The 21790-nt window shown below is 42.0% G+C and overlaps 1 protein-coding gene across 4 annotated transcripts in view; it reads left to right on the top strand.

Moving 5' to 3' along the window:
• The first annotated feature begins 3387 nt into the window (after positions 1-3387).
• The window catches only part of DIP2C (disco interacting protein 2 homolog C), a 534437-nt gene continuing 516034 nt past the window's right edge, over positions 3388-21790 (top strand). Inside the window, exon 1 of one of the 4 annotated variants that reach the window (XM_004454050.4) lies at positions 3388-3769. In XM_004454050.4, coding sequence (XP_004454107.1) covers positions 3685-3769 — 85 coding nt within the window. In that variant the 5' untranslated portion in view covers positions 3388-3684. The remainder of the gene's footprint in view (positions 3770-21790) is intronic. The other 3 variants (XM_004454048.4, XM_004454049.4, XM_004454047.4) reach the window with 3 other exon arrangements.

The raw sequence follows: 21790 nt of genomic DNA, 5'->3' as shown, positions 1-21790 counted from the left end.
TACAAATTACTAAGCCCTGGTAGAACATGGTAAGTATAGATAAACAGGTGTGTAATTACAGAGGTGATAGAAAAGCTTTCTAACTAGATTAAGGATGACTTCATGAAAGAAGTACCACTTGAAGCATGCCTTGAATAGGTTGTTGGGGTTGGGGAATAAGAGAGGAAGGAGATGACAAAAGGAGGGAATATGTCAGCAGAAACATAAACACAAGAAAGTGTAGACTATGGACATTTGAGAACTCTTTGTGTGTACATGCACAAAGGAGAGCAGTGGAATAGAAATTAGGGAAGGAAATTTTATGTCAGGGCCTGTGAAATCTTTGATGTCAAATTAAGAAGTTCTTCAGTTTGTTGGCAGAGAATCGTTGCAGATTTTAGAGATGGGACTGTAATTGAATCAAAGTGGTGCTTTCGGAAGAGTGATCTGCCAGTTGTGCTAGGAAATATTAAAAAGGATAAATCTCGGTGGGAACTCAGGTTTGAATTAAGGGCCTGGAGAGGAGGAGGGAGATGGATAAAGAGAAATGGAGATAGAAATTATCGAAACTTGATAACAGGTAAGACTCAAAGTATGAATAACTAGGACAAAAGATGCTATTATCAGGAATAATTAACAGAGGCCAAGGATTGGTAGGTGAGATGAGTTAAATTTTGGATTCAAGTTTTGAGGAGATGGTAGAGGATTTCCAAATAAAGAAGTCTATCAGACTATTGGAAATGCCAGTCTAAAGTCAAGAATACATCCTCCATGTACATTTTGTAGCTACATAAAGACCTAAAGAAGGATCATCAGCTCAAAATTTAAGTACATTATTGATTTGTTTAAGGCAAAATAGAATCCTTCTTTGGAACCAAGATCAGTTATAGCATCATGCTTAAATGATCAAGACCCATCTATCCTCTAAAAAGGGAAAATTTGTTTTTCTTTCTAATTTTGACATGAACTTGTAGTAAATTGATGATAACATGTCTTGATTGGAATGTGCAGTGTGTCTTTGCTGTAATGAAATGAACCCAGGGCTTTGTTTCAGAGATTGGGATTTGGATCTTGACGCCGCTACATTTTATTTCTCTTAGCTCTTTCATTTATCAATCGAGGAGGCCGGTCTAGATAATTTGTAGGGCTCTCTAAAACCAGTGGTCTAATTATCATGAGGTAATATTTGAAAAGGGGATAGATCGTGGGGGGCCATACCACTGGTGACTACCAGCACCCACTGATCAGAATATCGTCTTGGGCTAAGGACAAAGCTAACTGCCTTATACCAGGGCAGTTATTCATAGCACACTGAAGAGAAAGCAGAAGGAGTTTAAGGTCTTCTTTTTCAAGTTCATCATTGTTAGCGGCCTACTTCTCTCATCATGCTCCACTGAATAAGATAGATTTATAAGAGAAATGTTGACAACTCTCAAAGTTGTCACTCCTTTTGAGACAATGGGAAGAACAAAGTTATACAGTCTTTCTCTTCAAGAAGCTTATACTCAGGGTGATAAGGAAAATTCAAATAAACCAACAGTCAAATTCAATAAGGGCAATAAATGGTAGGAACACACAATAAGGGAGCAGGGAGAGACTTTCCTGGACAGCGGGGGTGGACCCAGTTGAAGTCATAGACAACTGTAGGAAGTTTTTTTTTTTTTATGAGACACTGGGGATTGAACCTGGGACCTCATACATGCAAAGCAGAAACTCAACCATTGAGCTCCATTGGTTCCACTGTAGCAAGTGTTTGACAGAAAAGCAGAGAGGCACTTCAGGATAAGAAACACCACGGACAAAGGTGTGAAAGGTTAGCACAGTGGGTCTTCAGGAATAGGGAGTTCATTTTTCTGCTTTGTAAGGGCCCTTGTAGGAAATAAGGTTGGCCAAGAATGCAGGTTGAAGCCAGGTGGGGGAGGGTCTTTAGGGTCAGGCTGTTTTTGAACTAGGGAGTGAATGCAACTCTGGCAGCTGTGGCGGATAGATGGTGCTGTGGGAACCGGCCAGGAGGTTGTTAAAATGTGCCAGGCATAAGGCAGTGGCTGAACTAGGAGGGAAAATGAGGTCAAGGATGAATAAAACTTTTTGTGCGATAGACTGAGAAGATTGGGAAGCGCGTGATACGTGGAGATGGAGGAAGACAGAGAAGTCAAAAGTGACTCCTGCCAATTTGGATACACCAGGAAAATGGCGGACGTTACTAGAAATAAGTAGTTATTAAAAGGCAGGAGGAGATGGCTTAGTTTTGGGGTTTGTGGACCCTGGGATGTCAAGGGCCCATCTGGGTGAGTCTCTCCCTTTCACTGGACAGTTGGAAATGTGAGACATCCTCCCAAAGAGGTCAGGACTAGGAATACAGATTTGGGAACCAGGCGAAAGTGACAGTTTCTGCTTTGGGAGCTGATAACCCAACTAGGAGAAAGACCGTACCAGGCTGCAGAGGAGAAAAGGATTTAGGACAGAATCATGGGCCATTATAGTTAGGAAGTGGGGAAAGAAAGAGGGCCTCCCGAGCAAGACCTAGGAAGGGCTGGATACCTAGGATAGTGCATGACAGACTTTGAGGGCTGAAGAGGAATGTGGAGATTAGATGTCTCCTCCCACTGTTATCACAGATGGGAAAGGGTGCCCAGACCAAGGAACTGCTAAGCTCAAGGTCACACCGTTCGTCAGAATTAGAAAGTTCTACCACTCTTTCCCCAAGCCCCTGCTTCCTTTTTACGTCCCTCTTTAAAAGCAATCATTAAAAAAAATTCAGCTCTCGAAGACACAGAACAAGACTTTAAAATTTTAACAAGCAAGTGAACCTGGGGATTCAGGAGGTATTTTTTATGTTGAGCCGGGGAGGAGATGAGGCGGGTTGGGGGATGGGTAGGAATGCCCCCGCCCGGGTGGGGAGAGCTCCAGTGGCGCCCAAGTTCGCGGGCCGGAGCGGTCACGCTGCCCACTGCCCCAGCCCGCGGGCGTGCCGAGCCCGCCTCGGGAGGTGACCCCGGGCGGCCTCCGGCAGCGCTGCCCGCCGCGGGCTCACGCGCACCCCCTAGGGCGCGCGCGCGCCGCTGCACCCAGATGCGGCCGCACGCCCAAATCACACCGCACACTCGGCGGCTCGCCTCACACCGGGGCGCGCGCACACGCGCAGGCACACACGCACACTCGCGCCCACACACTCCGTCACGTGAGCGTGACAGCGGCGCTCTCGCCGTGGCAGGGGCGGCAGCCCGAGCAGCAGCAGCAGCGGTCACCGCCGCCGCCGCCGCCGCCGCCGCCGCCGCGGCCGCCGCAGCGCGAGGAGCCGGCGAGCCCCACGGAGCAGGCGGCGGCCGCGCGAGCCCCCGAGGCGGCCGGGCGCGCGTGGGGGCAGGGCCGGGCGCGGCGGCGGGCCGAGGCCCCGAGGCCGCCCGCGTCTGGAGGCGCGCAGAGACGGCGAGCGAGGCCGCCATGGCGGGGCTGCACTGAAGGAAGCGCCGAGGGAGGAGGGGAGGGGGGAGAGGAGAACAAATCCCTGCATTTCCTCCTCCTGCTCCTCCACACCATCCCTGCCTCCGCGACTTCGCGTCCTGCTGCTCTCGCGCCGTCCTGCTCCTCCTCTATGCATTTCTGAAACGGCGCAAGGACTGACTGCATTAAAAAAAAAATTCTCTTGCAAACAAAGAAAGAGGGAGCGAGCGAGGGTGGGGGGTGGAAAGCTGCTGGGCGAGCATGGCGGACCGCAGCCTGGAAGGCATGTCTTTGCCTCTGGAGGTGAGAGCCCGCCTGGCCGAGCTGGAGCTGGAACTATCCGAAGGTAACCACGCGCCCCCGCCCTCCTTTTCTTACTTCGCCCCCGTTTTGCCTGGAAAAATGACACCCCCTCCCCGCGCCGCCCCATCCCCCCGCGCGCTCGGAGCGACCCGAGCCCGTGGCGCGCGCGGGGACCGGCGGCGGCGGCTGCAAAGTGACATTTTCCCGGGGAGGGGGCAGGGCCGGGGGTTCCCCCCCCGGGGGCACTTTGCGCTCCGGGGCAAGCGTCGCGGGGCCTCTGGGCCGCCGGCTTGATTTCGGCTCCCGCAGATGTGTGCTGCGCGGGGCGGCCGCGCGCGGCTTGGGGAGCTGTCAGAGCCCGAGCCGGGAGTCGAGGTTCCCGGGAGCGCGGTTCCTCCGCGCGGCGGGCCGGGTCCGCTCCGGCGCTCGTCGCCACCGTTTCGGTCCTCGGGGTAGTGGGCTTTGGAGGGCCCTGGGTGGGGAGGGGAAGGTGAGGCGTCTTTTCACTTTGGGGTGGCGTGTGGCGCCTCCGCTGTCTCTCCACTACCCCCCACACCTTTTCAGGGTCTGTTTTTTTATTTGTTCTGCAATTGCCACCTCTGCTCCCGGCTGCTGCCGCCGCCGCCGCCTCGGCGCTGGCGCGGAGCGAGGGAGCGGCTCCGCCAGCGGCCGGGCCCCTTCGGCGCTGCAGGCTTTATTATGGAAGATGGAAAAACCTTTCGGGTTGGGCTGGCAGGCACCGCTGCCCGGCCAAGGAAATCATATTTTAGGGAAATGTGTGCTACGCCCTGATGGGAAAGCCGTCTGGTGTCCTAAATGCAAAAGTCTGTGCATTATACAGCCCACGTTAAATTGTTGGGAAGATTTCCCGAATCCGGGGGAACGGCTGCACAATGCCAACGTGCCTTTTTAACAAAATTATTATTATTTAATGTAAAACTTGTGATTCTCCTTTAGAATTTGATCTCTTCTGATGTTTCGGGGTGTCCTGGTTTTCAGACCCCTCTGTCGTAGTTAGAGGAATATAGTACTACTATTGTGTGTGTATGCTGTCATACAAAGGAGAGGGTTAAATTATAGAACCTCTTCCCCCAGGCCAGGTTTTATGCGTGGCTCTCAGCGTATCTTCTGTAGGATTTGTGGCTGATTTGCTGAAATAATTTCATGGATCGTTCTATACGGTTCTTAATTGGCTCTTAATGGAGGGGATCATGTGCTTAACTGTCCTAAGTTTTAGATTGGGTTTTGCTATGTCTTTAAAAAATATTAAAGTTCCAGAATGAAATGTTTAATATATATTTAGTATTCTCCCGGCTTACCCTGGAAAGGCCATTATGACGGGGAGTTGGTTGGGGATAGGCCGGCTTGTCTCGAATTTATATTTGGAGTAGTTGAGCGTGGTGAACTTTTTTTTTTTTTTTGGTAACGGTTCTGTGAGGGCCGGCAGCCAGAAAGTAAATTCATTCGTGCCAATTTTCATCAGCAGGGAGGAGCTGGTGTTGACTTTATATTTTCCTTTTTAACACTTTCAGGGAGAAGGAGGGAATAAACGTGCTGGTTGTGGTGTGGAGGTGTTTAATTGCCTTTTCAGATTTCTCTGGGTTATTTTTGTTTTTCTATTTCGAGTTCCGGGATCTTTCATGAATTTTAAGCAGTCCAGTAGAAGGAGAAAGAAAACCTTTTCGGGACCCTGCATCCTTAGGAGTCACTATTCAAATTAGTTGAAGGTGACCAAGGGCATCGGTAGTACCCAAGAAGACCCAAAGGAAGAGTGTGGTATTCAGCGGGGCACGGTTTTAAGTGATAAACTGGTAGATAACGTGTGTAGTGTGGATAGGCCATTTTAGGGCTAAAGTATCTTTTAGAAAACCCTTGCTCTAGTTACTTGATTTTGTCAATGTACAGATAACATTTTCTTTCGCACTTTAACCCCTCTTAGGTTCTCTTTTCTCTTCTGCACAGCTACTGTATTATTTACAGCCTTCCATCATTCATGCCTTGCCTCAAAAACCAGCACTTCTGTTAGGTCTGCATTATACCAGTTTAAATGTGGATACCCCATCTGTGCTAGCAAAGCATGAAACCATATATACATAGATTATATCCTATCTGCAGAGTCCACAAGCCTCCTCTCAGTCTGGAAGTGAATTCAGATTTGCTTCTCAAAGTCTGGGATGATGCTTGCATGGTGGTGACTCTTTCCCCAGTCTCTTGAGAGTAGTTGCTTTATTCAACATGAGCTGACCTGACAGTCACCTGTCTCCTACTGCCATCTCCAAAAGGTTGCCCAGAGGATGGCAAAATTACTATAGACTAAGGTGTACTTAACCTAATTCCCTGTGAACACCTTTTGTCTGTGAAGATTGTTAAAAAGAACTCTTAGTGAATGACTGCCTTGAGAAAGGGGTGGGTGTGTGTTTGTATGCAGGAAACACTTTATTGCTTTTCTTTCTATGTAAACCTTGTTAGGTGACCTAAAAATTAAAGAATAAAAAAATTAAAGCACCGCCCCTTTGCTCTGTTCAGCCCCAGCCACTCCCTCTTTGCTTTATGCCCTCCTCCCCAAAGCTGCCCCCATCCATTAGCTGTGTCATCTTTAAATTTATTAGGAAGTGTTACTGTCCATATTAAGTTTATGGAGTTCTTTAAAGGTCGTTTGGAATTTTATTTCTTGTAACTGCATAGAATGTTTTCCTGGCTTAAATTAGATGAATCAACTTGTTTTCTCCTGTTGCTTAATAGAAACCAAAGAATTGAAGGATCAAAAATCTCAGTGTCTCTTTGCATTAAAAATTCCCTGGCATATCCATTTTCAAAGTGAAAAGTTAAAACAGCTTTTACTGGTGAATTATTTAAATTGATTGTTTTTGCATTTTAGCTTCAATCAGGATTCATGTGGAAAAATTTCTTTAAATTGTTTTTTCATCATTGTATTAAAATATCAGAAAAATTGTAGAAACATATGTGGACTTTCCACTGCCCAGTTTCTACAGAGAAGGATGGAAAAAATATTCCATTTTAGCACATTACATTGAAGAGAAAAACGAGTACAGTATACTTTCAAAGAATATGGGCTGCCAGCCTTTAATGAATTGTGTCTTACATATAAGTTTCTAAACACTGGTCCAGTTTTGGTTCTCATGTCCACGGGGTGCAGTTAGATATCCTAATGCTGCTCTAATTTCATTGAGTCATTGTTTGATAAAGAGTTGCCGATTGACTTCCTAGTGGCAGAACTCTCTGATTTTTACTTTCCTCTTGTGTTTGCTGCATCCTTTTTTCTTGCTACTCACTGTTACTATACGGTGTTCGGTGCTTCCCTCTCCTTGGAGGAAGCGAGGCTCCTCTCACAGCAGAACAACGTCATCAGCAAAATACAAGAGCTTTCTGTGAGAGTTGTGGCTGGCAGGCTCTCCTATGGATACTAAAATCCTCAAATCCACATGTCTGGATAAATTTGTTGGTGTAGGGCCAGGGATTGCTGGTCTGCTCAAGTACGTGGGACTGAATGTGGCATGAGGAAACCACACTGGCGAGTTGGCTTCTTGGAGAATGCCAGGTGGAGAAAAGATGTCTCACCACATTCCTTTCCCTGGGTTAATTCTTTTTTCCTTTTCTTACCTATATCTTGCCTTATTGGAGTTGTGCATTTTTCATTTTAACTTTGGTCCTAAAAATAGCTTCATTAATGTGTGAATAACATTTAGTTTAAGGAAACATTTTATATGGCAACCCTGAGCAAATTTAGAGAGGCAACAGAAAACTTCCCAATAAAGACAAACTCAAGTCTTATTAAAACAAAGCAAAACAACTTGAAATTCAAGTTGATTGAAATTTAGAAATAAGGTTCTCTGTTAAAGAATCTAGAGATTGTTACTTGTTTCACTTGTTTCCTGGGCTGTGTATACACTTCAAACACTGCACTTGGATCTATTTCCTGCTCTTTTAGGAGTGGTTGAATTCTAATTTCCCCAGAACTCAGGAAAATTGCCTTGTGGTATAGCCTGTGAAAATTGTTTGGTTTTTGCAGAAGAGAAGTCTTTACAAATCTAGGCTGTATAGATACAGACAAGGGAAGAAAAGATAGGCTGTTTAAATGGTCTTTATAAGGGTGAGGGAAAGGAAAGTATATTACTTAAAAGATATTATACTATATACATTTCGTATGTCATTAAATCTTTAAAAGTAAATTTATTTTCTTGTTTAAAAAAATACCTATGTTAAGCTTTAACTCTTTGGACTTTTTAATTGTTAGTATGTCACTGGTCTGTTAGCTTCCTAATTTCTGCTTATGGGAGCTGCTCGGCTTATGCTTTGCTAATTAATACACCAAGTTGCTTCACATGCTAGTTTTGCTCTGTAGTGGAGTCCAACTTACCATTTTCTCACTAACTGTGAAAACTGCTTGAGGAAGAATTTGAAAGCTCACTGAAATGTCATTTCTTCTCTGTGTTGGTCAAGGAATCAATAAATGATTTTTTGAGCAGTGTTACTCTCACATAAAGAGATAGGCCATTGGAAGGTTTGTAGATTTTGAGATGGCATTTTCAGGGTTATTTGGCACAAGATAAACTTGACTGTAGAACTCAAGTTCTGTTCCTTCCCCATCTCTCCAGCCCTGGCTTTTCTTGGAGGTCCTGCTTACTATTCAGAGACGCAATCTCTGCCAGGACTTAAACCTTGAGACCTCTGAAAGTCTGTAATAGGAGACTCAGGTGTCTCTTCATGCCACCTTCCAAATTTTATATACATTCTCTTCTTTGAGAGGAAATAGTTTTCTCTGGAAAACAAATATGTGAAAAAATGTTTTCTTCCAGAGTCTAATTGATTTGTTGCATTTGGTCGTGGAGGAAGGGAAGGGGTCAGTTGAATCAGGAAAGTTATAACTGTGATGCTGCATTCAGCCACTTCACCAGGAATCATACCTCAAATTCATTATCAAAACTTGCTTACCTTCTTACATCCATCTGAAAGCAGTCATAAATAACTAAGTATTATGGTGAATGAGCTGGAATACTTGGCATGCTAAATTTAAAATATTTATAAAATGGCAGCATTGATATGTGTGGGATTTGAAATGTGTAGAATTGAAGAGTTCTTTAGAGCTATGAAAATATTTAAATTTGAATGTTCTATTCTTGAATAATTTTAGATGTCAAATTTAATCAGGAAGCAAGGAAAGCAAGCACACTTACACACACATGTATACACACAGTCTAAAGACATACATCTTGATTGTTACTAAATGGTAGTAAGAGACTTGGAATGGTTTAGTCAAGTTTAGACCTAAGCTTTAAAAGTCAAAGCTGGAATGTCTTCATTTTGTTTTATACTGGGCCTACTAGTTTCATTTCCTTGTTATGGATTTTAGGTACAAGTTGTTGGATGGTAACGAGTCACTTTTTGCCCTCCTCTTCCCAGCCTTTTTCTTTCTTTTTAAAGAATTATTTTTAAAAAAATTTATTTCTCTCCTGCCCCGTTTCCCCTGTTGTCTGCTCTCTGTGTTCATTCGCTGTGTATTCTTCTGTGTCTGCTTGTATTCTCATTAGGTGTCTGCAGGAATCGATCCTGGCCGCTTCCGGAGTGCGAGAGAGGCGATTACTCTCGAGCCATTTCAACTCCTCTGGTCTGCTACGACTTCTTATTTTCTCTCCTCTGTGTCTTATTTTCTCTCTCTTATCATGTCATCTTGCTGTGCTAGCTGTCCACATTGGCCGGCACTCTTGCGTGGGGTCGCTTTTCCCATGCGAGACAGCGTTCTCTTGTAGGGCGGCTCTCCTGCATGGGGCCGCATTCCCACATGGGCTGGCACTCCGTGTGGGCCAGCTTGCCCTCACCAGGAGGCCCTGGGCATCAAAACCTGGACCTCCTATATGGTAGACGGGAGCCCAATTGGTTGAGCCACATCCGTTTCCTTCCCACCCTTTTTCTAATGGATTGCCTCTCTCTCTTTTTTAAAGCAGTGGTTTATGGGTTGAGTTTTAGGATTCTTCTGAATTACAAAGGGAATATATTGGATAATCTTAGTTTTGATGTCATTGAATATTGGCTCACTCACCAGTTCAAATCATAGTTGTATTATTACAATCATTTGTATTATTACAATCATTTCTAGTTCTTTTTTTTTTAAGATTTATTTTTTATTTATTTCTCTCCCCTTCCCCCCGCCCCGCTCCAGTTTTGTCTGTTCTCTGTGTCCATTTGCTGCGTGTTCTTCTTTTTGTCCGCGGCACGGGAATCTGTGTTTCTTTTTGTTGCGTCATCTTGCTGCATCAGCTCTCCATGTGTGCGGTGCCATTCCTGGGCAGGCTGCACTTTCTTTTGTGCTGGCCGGCTCTCCTTACGGGGTGCACTCCTTACGTGTGGTGCTCCCCTATGCGGGGAACACCCCTGCGTGGCACGGCACTCCTTGCACGCATCAGCACTGCGCATGGGCCAGCTCCATACCGGTCAAGGAGGCCCGGGGTTTGAACCACGGACCTCCCATGTGGTAGATGGACGCCCTAACCACTGGGCCAAGTCAGCTTCCCCATTTCTAGTTCTTTTCAAAATTACTCAGGCACTTTTAAAAAAGTGAACTCCTGGCTGCAGTTATTTGACTTAGTTTTGTGCATCAATATTTATCCTGGAAATAGGAAACATTTTACCTTACATACCGTGGAAAGCACCTTTTGGATAACATGGTCCATTTCCAACTCAACTTTTTATTGGGTTGGTGCTCTTCTCTTCAGTTTTTCTTTCTATACGTATACCTTGACTTTCAAGGTTGCCAACTTTAATTTTCTTTTCTTTTCTTTTTTTTGCTTGCCATACAAAGGTTAGCTACTATTGTCCCCAATGCTCTGTTATTTTCTGCTAAGAGGGTCAAAAACATTTCATGTCTCCAAAGAAGTAATTGCATTCATTTATTCATGATGATAATAACTAGAGCCCTTAAAGAAGAGACTCTAATTGGGAATTCCAGCTCGTGTGGAGTGAGACTATAGGAGTCAGAATGCCAAAGGAAAGAGTATTCATATTCTTCTTAGCATACACATACTGGGCTTCTTTCTTTAGTACCCAATTGTGGTATTAATTTTAATAAGCCCTTAAGACAAAGTAGTAAGATTTTGAGTTGTAAAATTTAAATGGAAAGATTATAACAAATGGTCCTTTTTTGAGGGGGGCGTTTGCTATTTAGTTGCTTTGCTGTTGGGATACATTAGATAGTAAAATGGACTCTCTGTGCTGTGTCAACTATGAATTCAGATAATTCTTAACTAAAGTGCTTTGTACAGTAGGTATGAAAAATCTGAAAAAAGGAAACTATTCAGGGAAACGGACTTTGGCCCAGTGGTTAGGGCGTCCGTCTACCATATGGGAGGTCCGCGGTTCAAACCCCGGGCCTCCTTGACCCGTGTGGAGCTGGCCATGCGCAGTGCTGATGTGCGCAAGGAGTGCCTTGCCACGCAAGGGTGTCCCCCGCGTGGGGGAGCCCCACGCGCAAGGAGTGCGCCCCGTGAGGAAAGCCGCCCAGCCGTGAAAAGAAAGAGCAGCCTGCCCAGGAATGGCACCGCCCACACTTCCCTTGCCGCCGACGACAACAGAAGCGGACAAAGAAACAAGACGCAGCAAATAGACACCAAGAACAGACAACCAGGGGAGGGGGGGAATTAAATAAATAAATAAATCTTAAAAAAAAAAAAAAAAAAGGAAACTATTCAATATAGTGAGGTATGGAAGGATTCTCTGATTGATAGTGGGTTGAATATGTCTTTTTATTCCAGGCTTTGGCTTTAAATCACTTTTTTGCTTGTGGGATTGGAAAGCAATTTCTGTGTCCTAATTAAAAACCTTGAGGTTCACTTTCCTTTGCTCTGTTTTTGGCCAGACCAAAACCAGTTCCATTGGCATCAGATAAAGGGATTCTTTATATATTAATCCATAGGCACAATTGATTTTATTTTTTATTTACTGAATTATCTGTTTAGTCAAGTCACTTATTTCTCCCCATTTTACTTATTGGAGAAATAATATAACTTAAAAATTATAAAGTAAAAAAGCTATATGCAAACATATCATCTTTTCTGTTCCAGTCTTTGTTCTTATGTGTAATCTAAAATAGTGTGACTCGTAATGCATATATATATAGTTTTGTGTTCCTATGTTATTTCATTGTTTTAATTTTTAATCCTTGGTTTGATATATTCCACAGTTTACTTGACTGTTCCTTGTTGGTGTTTGGTTTAGGTCTCTCCTCCCCCTTCTCTTATAACTTAAATCGAGGTATTTGGCTGATAGTTTTAACATTTCAAACAAAACCATTGCTGAAGGCCTTGTGTCTAGACTTAGGATTTTTTACTTTGGGGAGGATGGCATTCTGCCCCTCCTCCTGAAATTGTTACATACATTTAGGCATATTAAATCACAATGAAATTTACTTGATTTTGAGAATGTTGGGTTAATTGGTATTGCAAAATCAGGGCTGGCATCATCAATGAGAGACAGCCATTAGCTTCTTCGGTGTAGGGTACTGTGTACATTTTTGGAAATGGTAGAGGGAAATCTGAACCTTTGTCCTCTTGGGGCTAAATGTCTCTCTGAGGAGGACTGATTGCTTTAGGAATGGGATCCTGTTTGTCCTCTGCTTTGAAGTACAGAACCATTAATTTGGTAAAGATGAGACTAGTTGCCTTATATTATTTACTCATTTAACAAATATTTATTGAATATCTACCCAGTGCTCAGTACTATGTTAAGCGTTTACAAAGTGGAAGACCATCTACTCCTTTTTCTGTGAGCAGAGACTTTGCTTCTGTCTTTGTTGTAGCTTTGTTGAGCTTTTGATAGGTGCTCAGGAAGTATTGGTGAAGCTACCAAGAAACACACTTGATAAACAAAGACTACTTGAAGTCCACCAGTCTCAGGCTTTGAGTCTGAACAGCATAAGGAAGTAGGTGTTAATGGGTCTGACTTCTTTCCTGGATAAGTAGTTTTATTCCGAGAGAAACTTTATTCCACAGTCACAGGTTAACTGACTCTATTCATGTTTTAACAGAATCTTACAGATATAGCGTGCCATATTTCAATAGTTTACAAAACAAATAAAACTTTAGAGAGTGCAAAAGTTTACATTTCCCAGTTTCCTAAGTCAATACATTTAAATCATCTGACACGGCCGGCTTTAAATCTTATGGAGTTTGTGTCTATATTTTTGGTTGCCCTTTTGCATTGACGTAGAGGCGTATTTCTTGACTTTGTCACTCCCACGAAAAACCTGAACATCAATTTTGATTCCTTATTTTATTCCTCATTATCCTTTCTCACCAAACTGAAATTCACGTCCTTACAAAGATGAAAATGGCATGGAATTTAATCTTTTTACGGTCTTTCTAAGGAAGTATCAAGAGAGGTAAAATGATCTGTATGCCAGTTTGCCTGAAATGAAAATGGAAATTGTGTGCTACACCTTATTGGAAGATACTGGGTCTTTCATAATGAGTAAAATAATAAAAAACAGAGATGGTTAATTATAATGCAAATTGAGCATGATTAGTTAGGTCATTATTATACTTATCTACATGCTGACAAAATGTAGTTTGTAAATCCTCATATGAGGATGCCAAGTATATTTAAGAGCAGTTGCAAAGCCTGATATTGTCAGAGGAAATTAACGGATGAAATCCTTTATTTGGCCAAATGCTTTAGAGAGGACAGGTTCACTTAACAACCATTAATTAGTATGGCAGGGTGCACACTGAGACCTTAAAACACAAAATTCAAAATTTTAACTCATGAGTAACTTTCTTCTTTGCTTCTTGATTTTAATCGGTTCTTTTTCTAAATCCTGTTTCCAGGAATTTGTACCATGATCTAAAGATTTCTCTGGGCTGAACATAATCATCGGTTCATTTAGGAGTCTTCTTTGCGATTATAGTATGTGTATTTGTGATATACTTCTGGATCATTCACTTACCACATCATCTTGGGTAAATGGTTAGTTTCTCTGTGCCAGTTTCCTTAGCTGTCAATAGGATTAATAAAATCCCATGTTCTAGATTGCCATGAAGATCAGATGAGGTAATATTACATTGCCTGCTCAGTAAACATCCACTTCCTTCTTTTTCGTCCAAGGAGCTGTTGTCTGGGATAAAACGCCTTGTGCTATTTCTAGTTTTTCCTTTTATCCCAATTTCTTTGGGTGATTTGAGGTTACAGTGAATATCAGCATCAGCCTTGAAAGAAAAAGGAAGTGGGGAGAAAAGGTAGTACAGAATTAGGCACGGATTAGGGAAAACATTTTTATCCTTCTGCTTTGAGGATTCTAAGACAACTTCAAATTTTCAGTGCCTTAACTTTTTTTTTATTTTTTATTTTTTTTTTAATACAGAGTTCCTTCCTTCTGCCTGGCTGTTTCTTAAGTTGTTGCCCACTTTCGGCCTACTTAGCAGGAGGAAAGTTGGGGAATGGTGCCTTACCTTGGGTTCTAGTCTAGGTGTGTCAGGGAAGGGGTGGCCTGTCTTGGTCTGGTCTGGGTGTACCCGAGGTCATCCTTTGGACCTTCATGTAGAGTCATAACTAAAACCCTCTCGGAGGGCTGCCTGAATGTCATGCTAGAGCTTTCACCTCCTCTCTCTGTAATCTTGTCCATCTGCTAATTGATGATGAAGCATAGATCTGCTCCCCGACATTAGTTCAGGGACGTCCTTCCAACTGGAATTGCACTCCCCGGCCCCAGCCAGTGTCCTGTCAGCGGTAAGTGTATGTGATGAGAGGCTGAACCTGATATCCCTTCTTGTTATATTCTGCCCTAAGAACTGGCTCCTGTCTCTGGTGATGTGTGAACATTGATTGTCAGTTGACAGGCAGCCACGGACTGAGGAATGTGCACGGAAGTCCCAGGAGCATTTCCGAGGGGCAAGCCAGGGCAAGCTCCTGAGATTGGGAGCCTGGTTTAATTGCGACCTGGCCGCTGCCTGTCAGGCATGTGCTTGCTGTGAGCGTGTGGGACCAAGCCCTTCTGCCCCGCTTGCTGGACAGCTGCGGCAGCCACAGGACTTTAGGTTTTATGATTACCTGTGGCAGTTACATGCGTTGAGCCCTGTTTTGGTTTGTGAAACATATATTTTCCTTATCTACTGTTACAAGGCTCTTCTTTTAAAATAAAAAAACTAGAGACAGACTTTGCAAAATTCCCCTCCACCCTGTTGGTGAACTTAATGATATCCATGAAGTTATGGCTTCAATGATTTGTAATACCTGCCAATATTTAAAGTATCATTAAATACCAAGCTGGAGCTGCCATTTCAGTAGTATTTCATGCTAGATTCTTAAATGAGCATTATCAGGCTTTGAAAACATCTTTTGTTCTTATTTTCCTTGGAGATAATAATAGATGTTTAAAAACTGTTGATATTTAGTAATATAAGTAATCTTTAAGAAGCTTTTACAGCAAGGGAGTGATTCCATTAGAAATGAGTCATTAAAAATACACCTGTGTAAAACCAAGGAAATGGTGATATCTGTGCTGGGGTTGAAACTTTGGTATTAATGTACCTGTCGTGCTCATAAGTCACTGTTGCAGTGCTGTTATCGAATATGGAAATACTGTAAATATAAGACTTGATATGTTTGTGTATGTTTTGTTGTTGTTGTTGTTTTGTGTTGCTTTTAGTGCAAATAGCTTAGTCTCCGGTGTTTAAACTTTGACATGTTGAGCTGGGCCAAATAAGAAATTGTACTTGAGATACTTTTGCTGTTGATTTCAGAATCCGGACTTAAGAATTTCTCATTTGGTTACTTGTATATATGACCTAATGTAAAAAGGAACTAGAATTCATATTTCTTTTTCGCCTGTAGATGGTGATGAATTGTTATTTTGATTCCATATTAATAAAGAGATTTATATTACCTGTGGGTATTTTAGATTATCTTCCTTGTTATTAGGAAGAAAAAAATTCCAATGTATTTCTGGAATCATCCAGCAATAATTTGATTATCTTAAAAATTTCCTTTTCATGTCTCATTTTAAACTTTTCTTTGCTAGTAAGCTCTTTAAATCGTCCTTTGTGGAAAGTGTGTAAAGTAAAAAAGGGGCTTTCTGAAAGTGTTGTACAATAGTTGTATCTCTTGTGAATGTAAAAAGAGAGCTTAGGAAGGAATCTGAGCAGATGATGGCAAAGGAGGGGGAATTCTGGAATGGATCACATTATTCAGCTATTGTTGGAGGCCTTCTGGTTGAGAATATTCATCCAAGGAAAAGAAGCCCAGAGGACTGACTGAATCAGATGGGGATCATATTGGCAATTTTGATAATGATAATTTACTCTTGAACGATAATGTGGACTGGAGAGCAATATTTAGAATACTGAGTTTTCTTGAAACTAAGATATGAATAAACCATATAATTGAACAGTGCCTTCTAATTTTCATCTGTTTTTATTTTGATCTTATTTGCTTCTTCTAAAATATTTTCCAAGGAGATGACATTATCCTTTTTGTTTGTTTGTTTTTGAAATCTTATTACTAGCATTAGCACTAGAACCTTGGTTTCCTGAAACATTTTCATTTGAAGTAGTAAAGTGATGGACCACATGGTTTTCAAGAGCCTCTCTTACATTTAAAACCAAAATTGAGGATATATCCTTCTGCCTTTGAGTTGGTACTGGAAGGGATGTCCAGTAGCTCTAGAGTGGTCCCAGGTACCGTGGTGGTGTGGGGGGGTGAGCAGTAGAGAGTCCCCTCCCCTGACAAGTTCTCCTCTCAGCTTAAGCAGCAAGCAAGGAGAACTTTCACATCTCCATTCTTCATCTTTATTACTGATTGTGATGAAGTTTATGCTGCAAATTTTCTTAGCTGGTACCCTTTAAAATTTCACATTTAAAAATTAATCTCTGAATGGTAAGTCAGTTTTGGACTCATGTGTAAACATGTAATTTGTGACAAGAATTACATAAAGTTGGGGGCATAGTAAGGTATAGAAACAGTTTGTATATACTATTGAAGTTAAGTTGATATTAAAACCAATGATATTGTTATAGATTTAGGATGGTTAAGCCTCATGGTAATGATAAAGATAATATTGGAGAATATACAAGCTCATAGAGACAAATTAGAGACTAGGTTGCCAGGGCTGGGGGAGTCTCAACATGTCCTAAGCACTGGATTTGATGATATAAATGAGATATATCATGTCATTCAACACTTAAAACCCAGATATTTTATTTGTTTTACACTGAGAGTTGAAGGAACTTGCCCTGCCACAGAACTGAGATTTAAGTCTAAGTTGCTTCATTGCTTTGCCCCTGCTGCTTCATGAAGCTGCACTGCCGCCGCATTTTCACAGTGAAGCACTGTGTTTCCCTTCTTTGAGGCCCAACTTATGAAGTAAATGAAGCAAATCCAAAGTAGGAAGTAGATTTCTTAATACCAAGTTTCATGGTATATGCGGGTATTTTTCTTTTTACACGTTTATGCCCTTATATCCTAAATAATATATTTTTCCCATCTGATATAACAATTTGCTTACCAGCCATTACTGGTACAACATTCTATGAGGATATTTTAAGAACTTGTAGTCTCAGAAAGATCCTTTATTTTCAAAGCTGTCATCTGCCTAATAAAGTCAGGATCATGGCCTTCTTTTGTTATCTATTTTTATTTTCAGATCTGGAGAGTAAGCTATGAGGTGATTACACATAATTGTGAAAAAAAATGATTAGAACATCTTACCAAATCATATCTTATGCTCTTGTTTTCTTTTATCTAAATAAAAAAGTATCAGTGGAGGTAAATGTTGCTAGTAATAATCAAGTTTAAAATGGATAAGATTTTTGTGTGATGTGTGATAATCCTGGCATGTTGTCTCAAAAAATATTCACAACATTTATCTTTATGTTCACTTGTTTACACCCTGTCCTGTTCTGTAATTTTTCCTATTTGTTCCAGAGCTTTGAGTCCATGTATCAGAGATGGTGATTGTACATATATGTGTATGGATAGATATGTGTGGGTGTGTGAATCTAATGCCTTTTCCAACAATATGGGCCGCTTGTCCTAACTGTATACTCAGAGGATTATTAGACAGTGACAGCTTTCCATTTCCTCAGAAAATACGTAGCTTTTAAAAATAATGAGGAAGCACACTTGGCCCAATGATAAGGTGTCCGCCTACCACATGGAAGGTCCGGGGTTCAAACCCCGGGCCTCCTTGACCCACGTGGGGCCGGCCCACGCACGGTGCTGATGCGCGCAAGGAGTGCCGTGCCATGCAGGGGTGTCCCCCTAGAAAGGGAGCCCCACGTGCAAGGAGTGCGCCCCGTAAGGAGAGCCGCCCAGTGCCAAAGAAACTTCACCCTGCCCAGGAATGGTGCCGCACACATGGAGAGCTGACACAACAAGATGATGGAACAGAAAGAGACACAGATTCCTGGTGCCGCTGATAAGGATGGAAATGGTCACAGAAGAACACATGGCGGATGGACACAGAGAGCAGACAACTGGGGGGCGGGGAGGGGAGAAAATTAAAAAAAAAAAAAGATATTATATTATCAGGAATCCCTAAAGACTTTTCCTGTTATAATAAATAAATAAATCCCAGAACAAAGATGGTTTTGTGTACTCCACATTTACATTGGCCTTTCTTATAAAAAATGATATGAATATTTCTGCACGTATTGGAGATCACATAAACATAAAACGTGGGTTATTGATTTGATCTTCAGATAGCTTTTGCATGTTTATGATTGCCTTTGTTAATATAAGCTATGAAAAACACTCAGTCTTGTCCTATCTGGTGCATTCGTTGTCAGAATTAAGGGAAACAAGGTCATTTGTCAGTTTAAGTATGTTAAATCTCAAGCTGTACCTTATCGTCATAATAACCCCATCTTAAAGAAAGGCCCAGTTTGACTTAGTTGATTATATTTATTTGATTGTCTATTGCGGAATCATTAAACTATATTGCAGGCTAATTTTATTTTTCAATTTATTTTAGTGGTTAAAGTGGTTCTAGAATATTGACTGTAGGAACGGGGAGCAGATGTGGCTCAAGCAGTCAAGCACCCATCTCCCACATGGGAGATCCTGGGTTCGGTGCCCAGTGCCTCCCAGAGAAGAAAAAAACAACAGCAAACAGTGAACAGACAAGCACAAACAGCGAGCACGAACAGCAGGCAGACAGACAAGGGAGCCATCAAGGGGGAGGGAGAGTATCAGTGTTGTTATGAGTAACTTGGACTAAGTCTTGGAAGCTATGAGATGATAATTAATGAATCAAATATTTAATTTCTGTTTATGCTTTGTTCAAAGTCATAAGTTCCTTCTTAGGCCAACTTTTCCTCCTGTATTTTTACCCTTCTCCTCCATCTTTTCCTCTTTTGTCTTCTTTCTGACTGATAGGCCTTCAGTATATGGTGAGTGTTGTGTGTGGGGAGTGGTGGTGGTGGTGGTGATAGATACCTAACTGCTGTGATCTTTGATAATCTCCTTTTCCTTGGAGTTATTTGCTGATCTTTCTTTGCCTCATTGTTTACTCCCATCCATCCCCAGCTCATGTGTGCTTGTGCTCTGAAGACCTGTTTCAACACTGGCCTATATGCAAAATAATTAAAATAGATCTCTATAAATAACAAATCACATGTTGCCTTATGAAGCCAGATAGCCATTGCTTGGGTATTTGAGAGCTGATGGTATTTTGTTTCTATTAGTAACTCTGAGGATCCTGGCCTTTTTTTGGGAGCAGTCTTTACCAAAGTGGTTATCAAATGTAAAATTTATTATAATATTAGTATTGCTCATGGAACAGATGATAAAGATACTTTAACCTGAACAGTAACTACAAATTAAGACATGTAATCAATTTAATGTTGGATGGTCATTTTGAAAGTTAGATTTTGTTGTACCTTGCAAGCTTTGCTTATATTTTTTTCTATTTTATGCTTAGTGTTATCACAGTTTCTTTAAGGAGATACTTGTTTATTTTAAAGGGGTAATTGATTTTGCAATAAGAATGTTCTCTGGAGGTTCAAATTGACTAGGTTTGTTATATTATTTGTGAATTTTCAAGTAACTGAACTTAGTTTACTCCTTCCCTCTGGTTAGTATATGCTTAGGTGGAATAAGGTGTGTGTAGGTGTATGTATAAATACATATTTACTCACACACATATATAGTATATATTAGTACAATTACATTTGATTCCAAAGTTAGGTAGAGGTTGCTTTTGCCCAAAGAGTACTTCTGCATTCTTTCCCTTCTTTTTTTTTTTTATTTACAGATTTATTTTTTATTTATTTCTCTCCCCTCCCTCCCCAGTTGTCTGCTCTCTGTGTCCATTCGCTGTGTGTTCTTCTGTGTCCACTTGTATTCTTGTCAGGGGCACCCGGAATCTGTGTCTCGTTTTGTTGCATCATCTTGTTGTGTCAGCTCTCCGTGTGTGCGGCACCATTCCTGGGCAGGCTGCACTTTTTTTGCGCTGGGCGGCTCTCCTTACGGGGCACACTCCTTGTACATGGGGCTCCCCTACATGGGGGACACCCCTGCGTGGTGGGGCACTCCTTGTGCACGTCAGCACTGCGCGTGGGCCAGTTCATCACATGGGTCAGGAGGTCTGGGTTTGAACCTTGGACCTCCCATGTGGTAGGTGGATGCCCTATCCGTTGGGCCAAATCTGCTTCCCTATCCTTTCCTTCTTTAAGCATTTATTTCATTAGCCTTTATTGCAGAAGCTTTTGTGTTAGGCATTATGGGAATAGTGACAACCATTTTTTATAATCCAGGAGATAAGTCAAGCATATGGGGAAAGCTCACTATTGATATAAAAAAAAATATTTAAGACCTGTCACAAGCCCATGTGTAATTAGTGCCAGATGAGTGTGTAAACAAGAATTGTCCTGAGCCAAGATAGGAGGCCTGGGCTCTGGAAAGCCTTCGGAGAGAGGAAGAGACCAGCTTGTTCTTGGGGCGACTGTGGCCACAGAGTCCCCTCAGCTTGGTGTGGACGGGGGCCATGAGGTCTGTGGGTTTTCTGCTTTCTGGTTCTCCTCTCCTGGGCTGCCTGGCTCATCTGGGGAGTTGGACCTACTGTCCAGGGTGTCTAGACTGAACGAAATGTGGCATTGGGGCCTTACTAATTTTCCAAGTCACACCTAAGTGATTGGGGCCGTATGACATAGAGCTTTGTTTTGGATGATCTTTGTATGTGTCCTCCCCATTGGAGTGGCTGTATCATGGTTGATGGTATAATTTTTGACACTGTTTTTGTGTAGACAAATTCTTTGAATATTGCATTTTTTAAAAAATAATTGTGTTTGACATTTGGAGATCTCCTTTTTTGACTTTGCCATTTTCTGAACAAGGTGATGAAAGGCTGGGAAGGTTTAGCGACGTGCTCGAAGCCCAGCCAGTTTGCTTTTCTGCACCCCCAGTGCAGACTTTGTTTTCCTTACATGCTCTTTGAATACCGGTAAGTAGTAAATCATTAACAGAAAATATAATAGCCCCCATAATTAAGTTTTAAAAACATGTGTGAATTTTTTCATGTGTATGGTGGAAGGGTTTTCTGGTATGTATGTATGTCAAATTCTTGCCCTTTAGCATGTCATGTGTTCATGATGATTATAAGTGCAGTGAGTCCTCCTGACTAATCAGGAATCGGTCGCAGATATGTCTGGTGCAACTCGTCCAACCACTTGAGGCTCTTCCAGCCCACAAATGTTTGTGCCCTAAATTCTAAATTCAGCACTTGCCACCACCCACTATGTGTTCTGTCTCTCTTATTAGTCCTCACACATGTCGTGAAGCTTTTAGTATACTTTCTTTTTTCAGTTGTATTTTTTTAATTTAAAATTTTTTTAATTTTAATTTTTTTTAAAGGGTCTTCTTTCTCTTCTATAGCACCAAGCTATACTTGGGATTTAGAAGGAAGTTTAAATGTTCTTCCCAAAGCTGTACTCTCATAACTCTGAAGAGTTTTTTCCTTGATTAACTGGTGAACCTTAGAAGTGGATTTCAGTGAAAGGAGGCAGTGTATTTAATTTTAGAGAAAATCTGGGTTATACATGAGGGAAAAGCAGCTAGCTAGGCA

This window comes from Dasypus novemcinctus, chromosome 5, assembly GCF_030445035.2.
Source record: "Dasypus novemcinctus isolate mDasNov1 chromosome 5, mDasNov1.1.hap2, whole genome shotgun sequence".
In the NCBI taxonomy this organism is placed as follows: domain Eukaryota; kingdom Metazoa; phylum Chordata; class Mammalia; order Cingulata; family Dasypodidae; genus Dasypus; species Dasypus novemcinctus.
The sequence above is the reverse complement of the archived record's forward strand: the minus strand, read 5'-3'. Positions and strand labels throughout refer to the sequence as shown.